At 38.0% G+C, this 14,040-nt stretch overlaps 2 protein-coding genes across 7 annotated transcripts in view; one reads left to right on the top strand and one right to left on the bottom strand.

The window, feature by feature from the left end:
• The first annotated feature begins 3,135 nt into the window (after positions 1-3,135).
• Positions 3,136-4,266, top strand: Srp9 (signal recognition particle 9). Its single transcript, XM_018447987.1, has 3 exons — positions 3,136-3,351; positions 3,900-3,968; positions 4,083-4,266. The coding sequence occupies exons 1-3, from the start codon at positions 3,280-3,282 to the stop codon at positions 4,176-4,178; spliced, it is 237 nt and encodes a 78-aa protein (XP_018303489.1). The 5' UTR covers positions 3,136-3,279; the 3' UTR covers positions 4,179-4,266.
• A 70-nt stretch (positions 4,267-4,336) lies between these two features.
• The window catches only part of LOC108722725 (band 4.1-like protein 4A), a 14,324-nt gene continuing 4,620 nt past the window's right edge, over positions 4,337-14,040 (bottom strand). For 2 of the 6 annotated variants that reach the window (XM_018447974.1, XM_018447973.1), the window contains 14 exons: positions 11,310-11,414; positions 10,990-11,129; positions 9,982-10,079; positions 9,158-9,278; positions 8,733-8,820; positions 8,529-8,645; positions 7,831-8,334; positions 7,237-7,451; positions 6,823-6,901; positions 6,669-6,754; positions 6,283-6,438; positions 5,228-5,498; positions 4,650-4,756; positions 4,343-4,402 (listed from right to left, as the gene is read on the bottom strand). In XM_018447974.1, the coding sequence (XP_018303476.1) occupies positions 4,360-4,402; positions 4,650-4,756; positions 5,228-5,498; positions 6,283-6,438; positions 6,669-6,754; positions 6,823-6,901; positions 7,237-7,451; positions 7,831-8,334; positions 8,529-8,645; positions 8,733-8,820; positions 9,158-9,278; positions 9,982-10,079; positions 10,990-11,129; positions 11,310-11,414 (2,130 nt within the window). In that variant the 3' untranslated portion in view covers positions 4,343-4,359. Of the gene's footprint in view, positions 4,403-4,649; positions 4,757-5,227; positions 5,499-5,779; positions 6,030-6,282; positions 6,439-6,668; positions 6,755-6,822; positions 6,902-7,236; positions 7,452-7,830; positions 8,335-8,528; positions 8,646-8,732; positions 8,821-9,157; positions 9,279-9,981; positions 10,080-10,989; positions 11,130-11,309; positions 11,415-14,040 lie in introns of those variants that run through there. The other 4 variants (XM_018447975.1, XM_018447976.1, XM_018447978.1 and 1 more) reach the window with 4 other exon arrangements.

Here is a 14,040-nt window from a genome sequence, read left to right as displayed (position 1 = left end):
CAAAATTCATCGGAATCCTGTTTTCTGATTGGTTGCAGAACGTCGTACGACGAAAATCGGATGCAGTGTAAATCCAGCAAATGTGACGGCATCCTAAAAGGCGCAAAAATCGACCAATCACTATTAAGAGCCATAATTCGCACCGGATGTCTGCAAAAGTTACTAAGTATTGCGTCCGTAACTTTAGATGTGTTTTACCTCCTTGCTCCTTGTGTCCCATGGAGCCGTAATCCCATGAAATTTCCGTAAAAATTATTAGTTATTACCAGTAATGCTTTTCCTAATTTTATCTATTTGACTAAATTTGGCGATTTAATTAAAACTTTTGTTATAATCAAAATATATTCTGTAATTTTCTTATAAAATAAAATAAAAATGAATGAGTATAACTTCTTAAATAAAAAATATTACATTTACACGTCCGCATTTTGTGGCTCCATGGGACACAAGGAGCATGTAAACACGCAACGCAATTGTACTCCGACGTCAAAAAATAAACGTGCCATAACCTACCTTTAATTTATAAATAGTGATTAATTTGTTTGACAACAATTTTAAAATTAGAAGTGCATAATGAATATTTGATATATGTTATTAGTGCAAATACAACAAATCTGTCTGTTTTCTGACTCTAAACTCTTTTCGTACTCTAGACTGCACTAGAACTCTCTTTTCACGTAGTTGCGGATTACGTGAGAAATATCTGCCGTACATACGCAATCTCTAGATGTTTTTGCGAACATCCGGTGCGAATTACGGATTGCAGACAGTCCGCTACGTAATCCGCAGCGGACCATATGGGCGGAATCTATAAACGGTGCTCAAGATTCAAAATGGTCTTAAGCTAGTGCATGAACCAATCAGAGAGCCGTATTAGCATCTTAAGACTTAACTGGGTGCATTCAGTACTACAACCGCTCACTGAGCGCTCAGTGAACTCTTGTATCTGTTTGGTCTATATTTTTAGCTCTAATGGAATATACCAATCAGATTCAACAGCTCACTGAGCGCTCAGTGAGTGGTTGTAGTACTGAATATACCCATTGCTTGAGATCATGAAGTAAAATACTAAGGAGACTCCACTCAGTCACAGTATACAGTAGCGCAACTCTATTCATTATGTGAAGCCAAAATCGTAGCGCGTATGCGCAAGTTGAAACATTACATACGGTAACGCCATCTGAACTTTTCTCTCACTTATTCTTTGTGTTTTCGGTCTTTCTCTTAACCGTTGCAGTGTTTGTGTAACAATTGGCGGTAACGGCAGTATTAAGTTCGTATGCTTTTATGTCGGTGATGTCTTGCAAATTGTTTTAGATATTAATAGTGAAGTGAAAAAAAGTAAAGTGAAGTGGATTATTGTGAAGTGAAGTGCAGTGAAGTGAAATAGAGTGAAGTTAAGTGAAAAGAATAAAGAAAGTGACAATTATCCTTAAAGAGAATTGTAGATCTGTACATATATATCGTACAGATTTTCAATTTTCTTGCAGAAAACACTTTGATCTTAGCTCTATTTCAGATATAAAAAGAAAATAGATTACACATCAAGAAAATGAGTGGGAAAAAAATTAAATATTGTTCAATAAATGGATGTCCTGGAAATCTTGAATTAGAAGGAAGACATGTATTTAAATTTCCTAAAAAATATGATAGGTATACCATATATTATACAAATATTTTCAATTTTTTAATATTACAGTAACATAAGACATAACGCAAGAATCAGTCAATCAGAATTAAAAGTTCAAAAGAATTCTCGACTGTGATTGGCTTATTTTTACGGTACGTCTTATGGTTACTGTTACGGAAGATGGGTGCTACAGCCTAAGAGAGTAAGTGAGAGAAAAGTCTAGATGGCGTTACCGCGTAAGTAATGTCTCAACTTGCGCATGCGCGCTACGATTTTGGCTTCATCAACATCAAAAGTGCCGACAGAGAGTTGCGCTACTATATACTCAGTCTAGCTAATCTACGAAACATGGACCGATTTTAGGTTTCGAGTTTAAGTTCCGATTCTCGACACTCGCAGCGCTCGTAAAATTAGTAGTGCTGCGCATAATGAGTGCGCCGTAAGAACTACACAACAGAATGGCATTGCAATTCTCCTATTTGTCTTTAAACATTCAGATTTGGATTTTTCACATTTTTTCGGAAATCGGAATACGGTTTCTTTCCTTCTACCGTTTATAACTATCGTTTCTAACTACGGCGCTAACTTATTATGCACAGAATTACTAAATTCGCGAGCGCTGCGAGTGTCGAGAATCGAAACTTAAACTCGAAACCTACCCCCTTATTACGATTTTTGTGACGAAGTGAAAATTACAAAAATGATCAAATTTACTAGATGTTAACCAATGAAGTTATAAATATTCTAGTAAATTCAATCACTTTTGTAATTTTTACTTCGTCACAAGGAACCATAATAAGCCTCCTAAAATCGGTCCACTTTTATTTTATGGAGTGGAGTCTTCTTAGTATTTTCCTTCATGCTTGAGATTAAGACCGGACTATGGATTCCGGCCAATATGGATTCCAGACGGAATCCATAGTCCGATCTTAATCTCAAGCAATGTTTTAAGACGCTAATACGGCTCTCTGATTGGTTCATGCGCTAGCTTAAGACCATCTCAAATCTTGAGCAATGTCTATGGATTCCTCCCTATGTGACGGCACCTTTATGTCCTTCGATCAATGGACGATCGTGATATCGCTGTGTTCCAAAACGCGTCGGAAAGCGTCTCTGTTGTCAGAGTCACCGAGTAATGCCGAATATACACGGGTATACACGTGTGATGCTGGAGTCTCATGAGGTATATTTACCGCGTATCGCGTAACCGCGTAAAGCGGGGAGCACAGACTCTTGCATAACGCATAACACGTAATGCATAAGAAAATGTACTAATCAAAGCCCTCTGTTTCTTTCCTTTCCATGAAATAAAGAATTCTGATTGATTGAATTTCTTATGCATTACATGTTATGCGTTATGCAAAAGTCTGTGCTCCCCGCTTAACCAATCAGAAACGATCCGCTGCTGTAATCGACTGTGATTCATATCTTACTGATTGGTTAAGCGGTTACGCGATACGCGGCAAATACGCCTCATGGAACTCCGGCATAACGATCCGACGATACTGACATCAGTCTTCACGATAATCTCGTGAATGACGTTCTGATACTTTAGCATTATTTGGTGAGACCTGGTAAAAACATTAATTCACCTCGTGTGTACTTTTTACTCACGAAAATAAATACACGTTGTTGTATCAGTGATAAAGATGACGTATCTGAGTTCGTGGGAAGAATTTGAAAGAGGCGCCGAGAGGTTATACCTGCAGGATCCGATGAACGTACGTTTTATAAGATTATTAATGTAGTTTCTTTAAAATCTTTATGCCGTTTGTCTTTTCGACACCTCGCACAAAAGTCTCTCGATCTATATATTATATATACAACTTGAGATTACGATAACGCATGCCGGAAAAGCATGCTTGTACTTTGATAGTTTCCAGTATTAACATGACATTTTGTGAATGCCACTTTCAAAATGCCCATTCATTCAGTTTGTAATGAATTATTTACATAACTGTCAACTAAAGAGTGATAACAAAAAAATATGTAAGGTATTTGTTTCATAAAGTTTTGTTAATTATATTTTCGTTTAAATTTGTAATGTTCCCTGAATAATGTATAAGACTATATTTGTTCTTCTTTTATCAATTACAATCTTCTTTTGCCTTTTAGTATTGTAATGAAAGCATTGAGAAAAGGAAAAGCAAAATATGATCTAGTAGCACATGATATATGCAAAACTGTAAATTGAAGTACTGCGTATAAATACAATTGAGTGAATAACTACTTATGTAGTATATTAATTTCTCTTTCTATCTTATTTTAGACCCGATATACGATGAAGTATTGTCATAGTAAAGGAGTTTTATGTCTAAAGTTAACAGATAATCGACGGGTAAGCAATTTTAGAAATCTTATTGTATCTTAAGATCAAAGAATGTAAACAGTTTATGTATTTGTTTCTATCGTTAAGAATATCAGCAATACCAATAATCAAAACTGTTTGCAGTGCCTCCAATATAGAACAGAAATAGCTCAGGACTTAAAAAAAATGGAAAAATTCATAGGCAATCTCATGAGACACATGGCTTCGAAAGACATTTAAATAAGATTTGTATGTATAAGGAATATGTTTATCTTGGAGACTAAAACATACTATTTTTATTCAACAATATTTTCTTCTTGCCTGACATGATCTAACGATCCACAAATATTAATTTTAATTAAGGTATGAACGTTATCTTACATGACAAGTGCATATAAAACTTTTGTTTTGTATTAAAATTTTACGATTGTTTTGGATGGCCCCGTTGCCTCCTCGTTAACGTTCTGAAACAATCAAATTCATCGTGTACGTTAAAATAATATACTATTGATACTCTATCGAAGATATAATATAGAGAAGACTTTTTCAACATTTATAATGTATTAACTTTTTTACATCTATATGCAAAGTGTGTCCTTAAGTGATGCATAATGTATTAGATATTAATAAAGCCAGATACAAATCAAATCGAGATATGATTTAATACTTAAGTGAGAAAAAAAGCACAAAGCAACAAAAACAAGCACTTACGATATAATGGGTTGGAGAACAGCATCCAGAGTAGTGTCAACAGGAGGGTAGATTTCTTGATTTGAAGGCAATTCATAGTGTACCTCTCCCCTTAATTGCAATTGTGTCTATACCAAACAAAACCGTTTTACTATCTACTATTTAGAAGAATAGTATCATTCCACATTATATGTTATAACGAAGCTATTATGTGTAATTACTAGCATGCATATATGAAAACTGTGTCGCTGGAAAGGGTATGCGCGATTCTAATACCGCTATCTCAGATATTTATAACGTGATTAGCCAAAACTTGTAGGAAACTAGTAGAAAACCTTAGCCACACATCTGTATATAGAAGCACTTGGTTTTTTGTTTTACAAAAACATGAGTGATTAAGATTTTATCACAATTAGCATTGAATTTTTGTTTACGAGAAGTAAGCGCGAATTATATAAAATTCGTGTTTACTCGTCAATTTTTATTTTTAAATAGCTAATTATAAAGTAAAATTTGCATCGCTCGACCGTTGCTCATTTCAAAACAAATATTAGCAGAGATATGATATAGTAAAAATGCGAGCAAACTGGGATACGTACTACATGAATAGGCTTATTGCTGTCAGCAGAACTTGAGTAGCAGCTTGAAAAGTCCTGCGGTGTGCTTTCCCCGAATCCACTGTCCGCATTATTGCCTATTGACATTCGGTTGCTACGAGTATAATAAAAGTCCTTCTTCGTACTATATTCGTTTCGAGCCCCGGGATACTTTGCCTCGATTCGATTGGACGTTGCCGACAGCAAGTTATAACTTCCATCACGATAATGCCGCATGTGTCTTCTTTCTCTTTTGCCAACGGATCCGACAGTTCTGAAAGGGAATCCTTGACAGTCTGGTACCTCAGTCGTTTTAGCGACAAGTAGATCCACTGTGCTCGACTCAGATTGATGCATGTTTTTCTTTTTTTTTTTGTTTTAGTACGTACAGTTAATTTACACGCACTTCGACTATATTCTCACGGTGCACACGTTATCAAAATTAACGTTTAACGTAAATTTAATCACAGACTCCGCGTTAATACATTCGCTTTTTTTTGTAAACTGTATCGCGGCGCATTTTAAAGCGTAATTTTTTGAAGATACAATAATCGAATGGGATGTACGAGGAATGTCATAAGAAAGACTCGGAACATGAAGTGTCTCGAGCCCCGAACGTTGACATCGTCCGTCCTCCCAAATTACCAACATTTATTACACAAATACATGGCGCATACTGTATAATATACATAATGCATGAGAAATAAAAACACACGGATAAAATATGACCCCAGTATGAAGGCGATCGGCACGCATCGCCTTTGAAATTCCATGGAACACAGCCAGAAGCGAATGAGTGCCACAGCTAGGACGTAAAAATAAACAGGTGCGACAAGCAGTTAATCTCACTTATTTATTAAGGATTCGTCATGCTTCAAATAAATAATAGGGGGCATGCTTACAGTAGATAATATACATGCTCGAAATAAATAAAAAAAATACATGCAAGGGGGAAATCAGGATGAGAGGGTAACTAAACAATGACTACGGATCCCGTCTCATCCTCCAATTGCGGAGGATGGTTGTGGAGATTGCAGGCCGTCTTGAGATCATCGTACCTAGGCAGGGACGATGAATCTGTGTCGTCCAATCGAGAATTGTTAGACTGTAAGGGAGATTGTTGTACAGATTGTGACTGTACCACTGTGTAGGATATCTCTCGACGTTGCTGCTCGCTCATCCCGCTAGTGTCGATTAGGCCAAATTCCAAGTGTCTGAAAGAATATGTTATACTTTTAATGTCGTTCTCACGATCGATAAACTCAGCATTCATGAAAGCATGGACTAACAAAGATAAAATTTGTTCAGTAATTCAAGTTGCAATTCGTATTAAAGAAAAAAATCTATGAATTGTTCTTTGCGGCCACTGCAAGCCTGTCGCGAATATCTCGTGAAACTACGACGCTGTAACATTCGTAGTATTTGAGATATATAATCTATTTACTTTCGAAGTTCATCCGGCAGTGGCTGTTTCTGAGAAGGGCTTCGATGTCTGCTTCTGTGTCTCCTTCTGGGTTCCGTGTGACTCACCTACGGTATATTAATCAAATATCATAAACAAGATAATCTTGTGTAGCGATCGAAATAATGATACTTACGATAGCTTTTTGCACACCTTCTCCTTTTCGTTTTTGCGCCTCTCTCCATTGCGGCTCCGAATCTACCAACTCGTGTCTACTGCGAAAAATAACATATTTGGATTAAGTTAGCATTTATTGATCTAGTCTAAAAGAAAAAATCCCCCCTCCCCCCGTATAGAAAAGAAATCCTTTCATTAAGGAAAAATGTATGCAAAAATAATGATGTTAGCAAAGGTTAATGAACCCGTTATTGATGGGAACAAGACTCATTATAATCAAACTGCTTTAATTACACGCTAATGCTTATAAGGGTTCGTGATTTGAATTCATCAAGGAGGTACTTTATTTACGAAACAATTATGAGAACAAGATATTATCGCAGTGAGAGAGAGAATGCAATGCTAAATAACTAAAATTAATATGTAAATGTACCTAGAGGAACGAGAGTTCCTGTGTTTTCTGCGATGTTTTCGATGGCCGGATCTCGTATCTGAACCTCTCGAAAGCTCAGACTCGCAATCGGAATGTCTGCTATGTCGACGATGACTATGACTATGACTTCGTCTACGGTGACCACTGCGACTATGACTATCCCCCGAACTTTGACTCTCCACTGAGCTGCTTCGACGTTGAAGTCTACTTAAGAGCTATGTCGACAGACAGCGTTTATTAGGCAATTCAAATGCGGAAACTTTATATAATGCACAGCACGGATATGCTTGACCGGTCAACAAGTTAATTCTTTTGTTTATTATGGCCCGGTTTTTTCATCATTTGGTTAACTTGTGGTTGGGCTTAATCTGATATTTTATCCAATAGGTTTCATCTATGATGTCATGGATGAAATTCATTGAGTCACCATCAGGTTACGCATAACACAAGTTAACCAGATGAAAAACCGGGCTTAATGCATACGCATATATATATGACGTTCTCGTTTGAGCAAATGTTGTGATCAACTTTACAGTGAGTTAAGCATAGTCATTGATATACGAGCGAGTATATTACATATAATCATCAACTAACCGCCGGCGCCGTTCCCGCGGAGCGAACGGAACGAGGACTAGACGAGGTGTAAAGGCCGCGAGGTTGACTCTGCGTCCACGGCGCGCTTCTCGTGCTTCTCGGACTCGATGTGTTTATCTGCCTTTGCGTATTGCACAGTATATTACCGCTGGATGGACTGTTGCTTGGATTTGAAATTACGGTGACGGGTGTTTCGACGAACGAACCGACCATCTCTTGACCCTCAACGACTCGTCTCTGCGCTCTTCGACTGGGAGTCCTTTGAAACGGCGGTGGGTTTCGTCTAATGGCCGCGTGCTTCTCCAAAGTGGACGGAGGACTATACGAATGAAAGCGAGAGTACGGACTAAGGGGCGGTGGACCAGTCGCCATTAACCGGAAAAAAGCTTGATGTTCCAAGCAACATTTCCAGAGGTGACGACAGGCTCCTTTCGATGGTGTTTCGAAGCCGTGTGTTCTCTCCTCAGAATTCTTTTCGCTTACTCTTAGCATGAAGTATCTACCCTGAAAGTTGAAGTATTCGTAAAACAAGAAATACAAAGGAAAAATTAATATTCGGCAGTACCGTGTCATATTCTTATGCGTTTCATTGTTTTATTATAAAATCAATTTTCGAATTTACTTGAGAACTAAGCACTTAAAGAAAAAGAAAGAGAGGTAGCAATTTTAGCGAGCTAATAACACTGCAGAAATTATACCTTATAGTAGATTTTATTTATTCGAGGCCAGTAGTAATTTCCCACTTTGGTCTTGTTCCGTAACAATATTATTCCACTCGGTGTTAGACCCAGAAAATATTCCACACTATCCTCACCCTACGAACGAAAATTGTATGATATCGCGAGATTAATGCATATTATCGCGGCATTAGTCATGTCGACATCAATAACACGCTTACGTACCAGTACGGGATGCAAATCTACCCCGTACATTTCCAGCCACTTCACTTTATCCAGATAATTTAATTCCGCTGCTGAAGGTAATTGTCCTCTGAAAAAATCACAAATATATGCACATTCAAAAATTAAATTTACATTTTTCTCCTACTTACATAAATAAAATATCACTAATATAATAAAATAAATATATCAATCAATTGCTTAATCTTGCTAATGCAAAAAGATATGTGGCGCTTTTAGAATTTTTGCACGATTCGATTTTCTAATATTTTTTTTATAAGCACTCGAATTAGTACTTTATAAATACAGAGATCATATGAGTTATAGACTATGGATAGCCGATCGGTTGTCTACAATGTAGAAATCGTAGACGCATCGGGTAGTTTTAACGCACATTATTCGAATATTAATCATCACGGTTGACATACATAAGAGTTTTGTGGATCTCTACTATACGATTCTCCAGTTCCGTGGTTTGGTTGGCGAGAAATCGAAATTCGGTGACGTATCCGGGCGAGTGTCGTCTAGGATCATAATCTCCAAGTTCCGCTGAAATAACAGCACATTATTCTCGGACGTGAACGGAAAAGTAATTATTTATATCGGGTTGAGAGAAATATGCGATTATTGGGGTTACGTCTAGTATTTCATACAAAATTGTCTCGATAAGCTCGAAAATAAAAGATCGTATTACGGAAAAAATATTGTTGCACAAAATAAATGATGGTAAAAGTATTGCCAAAACGCAATTTTATTGCTATAACACTGCGAGAAAAGAAGCACGTTTTTTTCTCAGCCACTCTATTTTCCATTTCTGTTTCTTTTCTTCGCGGACGTTATGCTTTTTCCCGCCTTTCGTTTATACGTGTATTATCGTTGAATAGAAAAAGGGGGATATTCATTTCCTCTCTTTTGATGGCAATGAGATGCAAACACGGATGTATTTCAGTTTGCCTTCTCCTTTTTTTATCTGTATAACTTTGAATCTCCCCAACAGATAACTATAACGAGTGGACCACCGGTGTGCGTTCTGTTTGCTCGCGTTTAGCTGCGTCTTGTCATAAATATGTATATGTAAATATTCACATTCTCTGTGTCTATTGCGAACGCTACTTCTCTCACGTAATTTTAATGTTTTATTCGTTTTTTTTTCTTTTTTTACAACAAAGATGAATGACATTCGAGTGTGCGTAAGAAATAAGAAGCATGTGTATTTAATATACACTTTGATATAAAAGGTAACATATCTTACATTGGACAACATAGGCTCCCAATTCTGCGGCTAGATCAAAGGATACGGGCAGTCTTCCTTGCAGAATATCTTGCTTTATTTGGAGAAAGAATTGATACCTGTGGAATACAAGTCAGGAATCATGCTAATGATTTCTCCACCTCCCTTTCTTCGTTTCGTTATAAAAGCGATCTTAAATAGAAGACAAGGCCGAGGCGCGTATCGGAATGCATCGAAGCGGAAAATATAATTTTTACACGCGTTTATCTTGCGTGCCGCAAAACGCAAGAATCAAGTAGGTAGATATAGAACGGTGGAAGTACGAACGGATAAGAAACACCGCGAAACGCTGACGCGAGCCAGCGAATCGTATGCGCGCGTGCATGTAATGCATGTATGTACGTAAGGGCGCTTCAAGAAATTCGACGCACGTGGAATTCTCGTGCGTCCGCGATGTACCGTGATGTTCCTGGAATTTCCTGGAATTTCGAGACGCCGAGCGTGAAAGGATCGTTTGTACAACAGCGTGACATCGAATAAAAATCGTTCGTATTATCCGCATAACGTGCCCGCTGGAACGAACTCTCGCGACGGTTTTTCTCAATATTCTCTTCGACGTTGTGTCAATTCAAAATATATATATCGTGTCGTCATCAAAAAGTCGTTTCTATATACCAATGTAAATTAACTTTAATCTCGGCTTTAGTTCAGCTTGCTCTTCATTCTTTTTTAATTCCAAGAACTGGAGAAGATGAAGTGTAAATTGAACCACATAAAGGTTAAAGTTAATCTATATCTACACGTCTTATGTTTTTTAGTGAAAATGAACATAAAACGAAAACATTTAGGATGATGTCACAAACGAGCAATCAAAGCTTTACTTTAAAGGAAGATTCGCTCGTCAATATCAAGAATGAATTGTAGAAATATGCGAGGGAAGTTATCGCGTACTTTTGAAGAAGATAAATAATTAAAAAAATTATTCAAATAGAAGTGTATGTCTCCTTGAACGAAGATCCGGGGAAATACCTGGTAATTTCTTCAATGAGCTTGCACGGATCCGCCGCATAGAATTTCACACCGAAGTAGAGAGTATGAACGTCCGATCCAGGATCTCCTTTATGAATCTTCAGTTGCTTGCCAAGCTTTTTGCTTTGATCGAGCCATTGCTAAAATGTGTATATATTGTACGTAATTACGACGTTTAGCGGAAAATTATTTTAATATCAGGATTCACATATTTTAGCACAATGCAAAATTTAAAATATCGATCTCGGATCTTAAATTGTGTTGCTGGAATCAAAAGTAATTTGTTACAAGGTTGTAAGATAAAATAAATTGCATCCTACCGTCTGATTCCCATGATCAAGATAGCGTAACCCGAAATAAGAAGTTTCCAGCAAGTTAAGGTGTTTGAACACTCTATCCAACAATTCCTGGCCCAGGTTCGAGCTCTGGAAAACGTACACGTACTTATAATACAATACCAACACCAAAGTTAAATACGCATAGGTATACATAATAAAATGCATTATTAATTCTTCGGGTTTTATATAAGTGCGAGAGAATACTTGTTGCACGCTGGTTAAATCACCCCGGTGAGATTAAAATCAGGACGGTTTCCCACTGGTGTTGCCAACCGTGACGTTCGTTCGTTTGTTTCCACCCCGAGGAAAACAAACGGGATCTCTCGAATGGATGTGTTTTTCATCGTTAGGTTTTACATGCGTGTTATTATCTTCCCATTTCGCTCCGTGATTTACGCGTTTCGACGATACGCGACGCCGTGGAAGGAAATACATGGAATCTAACGCGTAAATGTATCCTCTCTTTTTTTTCGCAAACGCAGTGAGAGAAGCGATCGATAGAGATTAGACCAGACGAGTCGATAAACGAAAGGAAACGCGAAATACGTGCGGCGTAATGAAAGTGGCAGACGTTTAAGAATACAGCGAGAGAAATCGCCGAGGAGAGCGATGGAAGAGACGGAAGAAGGAGGAGAAGAAGACGAAAGACCTCGCCCTTTTTCTTTCGCCTAAGGCTTAGAAGAGTCGAGTATAGGTTCAGGAGATGGGTAATCATCTCCAACTTGCGTGTTCCGAACGATCCTTCTCCTTTTTTTGCTCATTCCTCCTTTATTTCTCTCTCTCTCTCTCTCTCTCTCTCTCTCTCTCTCTCGATTATTCTAGTGAGTATTCTTTAATTCATTTTTCACGTACGGTGTAATTTAAACATTTATTTGGTCATCCTAATCTTTCCCGCCTAAAGCTCGTTATGGGAATCGAAACACCAACTGGGGATTGACTGGTCCCCGCGAAGACCAGCTCCGAGAAAGATTACTTCGCGATAAATCGTTCGAAATACCAGGGCCTCACCGAACGATCGACAATTCCCTCATTGTCAAAGACGTCAAACCATGTAAATATAAAGAAAAACGAAAAACGTAGATTCCGCAAGACAGGAAGAAGAATAGTAATAAAAGAATAGTTGCAAAAATAGAAATCATGTCCTTGGCAAACGATACATCCCGAGAGAGAAAAAACGGTAACAGTAATCAGCTAACGTCGGCGCTTTGTACAGAAGATTCATTTCTGCTATACCTCCAGGTATATCGTGACCAGGTACGGTAACGTCAATGAAAAGTGTAGCAACGACAGGAGAAAAGGAAAAAAGAGAGAAATGTTATACCGCCCGCGGCAGGCACTAAGCGCCATTTGTGTAATTGGACGTCGAAGAAGCAAAGAGGTGATCTCGACGGTGCGAGACGGTAATGTTACAAGAATTCGAGGAATTCCAATGCAAACGAGTGTGCATCTCGGCATCATTAGTTTTTTTGTTTCTTTCCTTCGATAGCTTTGATTATCACGGGATTGATATCTCGCGAGTTTCATTAAACTCCACGGACAGTGGAGTTAGAGGGTTACGTAGCGCGGACGTTGACATTGAGAATAAATTTGAGGATATCGATAGAGTTGTGTCCAGCAGATGTCTCGAATGAAATTTCTCGTCAATTCTCGGGGAACCGTTCTCCGTATCGCAGAACTTTGATGCCTTATGCTAATTCCATTGAAATTGCTACCGCGACGATGGAACGACGCGGGGTATCTGATTCTGCTGGAAAGAAAAAGAAAAAAACAGTTACACACGTTTATCTGGTCGCACTATCTTGACGCATGGTCATTCTTTCGCGCTATTATGCTGCAATTACAGGGAGACTGGTTCTACGACTGGCGGTATAAAGTCCTATCTACAATTGCGTAAACGTAGACGTAAGGTTATAGGAGTAGTAGTAGCAGTAAATATGTTGTACAACATATTGATCTACAATCGAGTAAAGATTCAACGAATTTTCATCTTCAAATTGAGCATTGCTCACAACACTTTTTCCGTGTTCCATACTCGTAACATAATATATTCGTAATATAATAAACTCGTCAAATAATACAATATATCATAAAATGAACACAATAAAAGATAAAAAGGACATTTCGCACTCATTTCCATACGTCGAGACAAAAAGGACGATAACAATGTAGACACGCGACAGCACTCTGATTGATTCACTCTTACGTTTTACGCAGTCGTAGTTGTGAAAGATAAAGTTGAACCATCTTTCACAACACACTTTACAACCGGGAGTATAGTAGGTTAAAACTTCGCTTTACAACATTTCACAATCATTTACAACTACGTTTACGCAATTGTAGATCGGGCTTAAAATCGGAAAGATATGGTATACGGATTTGGATACCGGTGTAACGATAACGCGCGATACTGCCTATGCATGTCGCACTTATCAACGATCGTTTCCCCCTTCGTATTTCTCGGTTGTATCTTCATCTTCAACGTTTTGTAACGATCCTTTTTCTATTCCCATGCATCATTTGATTACGCCAGGATATTAGCGATTGAATCATCGTTTATAATACGTTCCCTTCGGTATTTCTTGAAACGGCAGTTTATTACTTATCGGAGGAGAATAATATTATTTCTTCTTGAGCGTATATTATACTCGTGCGTATATCACTGGTGTGTGTGTGTGTGTGTGTGTGTGTGTGTGTGTGTGTGTGTGTGTGTGTG

Source organism: Mycetomoellerius zeteki, unplaced genomic scaffold (genome assembly GCF_001594055.1).
Source record: "Mycetomoellerius zeteki isolate Tzet28-1 unplaced genomic scaffold, Tzet1.0 scaffold213, whole genome shotgun sequence".
NCBI classification, from domain to species: domain Eukaryota; kingdom Metazoa; phylum Arthropoda; class Insecta; order Hymenoptera; family Formicidae; genus Mycetomoellerius; species Mycetomoellerius zeteki.
This window is presented reverse-complemented; position numbering and strand designations above follow the sequence as displayed.

Excerpts from the sequence above, each read along its gene's own strand:
- Srp9 (XM_018447987.1), top strand. The coding sequence starts at position 3,280 with ATGACGTATCTGAGTTCGTGGGAAGAATTTGAAAGAGGCGCCGAGAGG. Across the intron at positions 3,352-3,899 it reads ACCTGCAGGATCCGATGAAC|ACCCGATATACGATGAAGTA; the intron begins GTACGTTTTATA and ends ATCTTATTTTAG. Across the intron at positions 3,969-4,082 it reads AGTTAACAGATAATCGACGG|TGCCTCCAATATAGAACAGA; the intron begins GTAAGCAATTTT and ends AACTGTTTGCAG.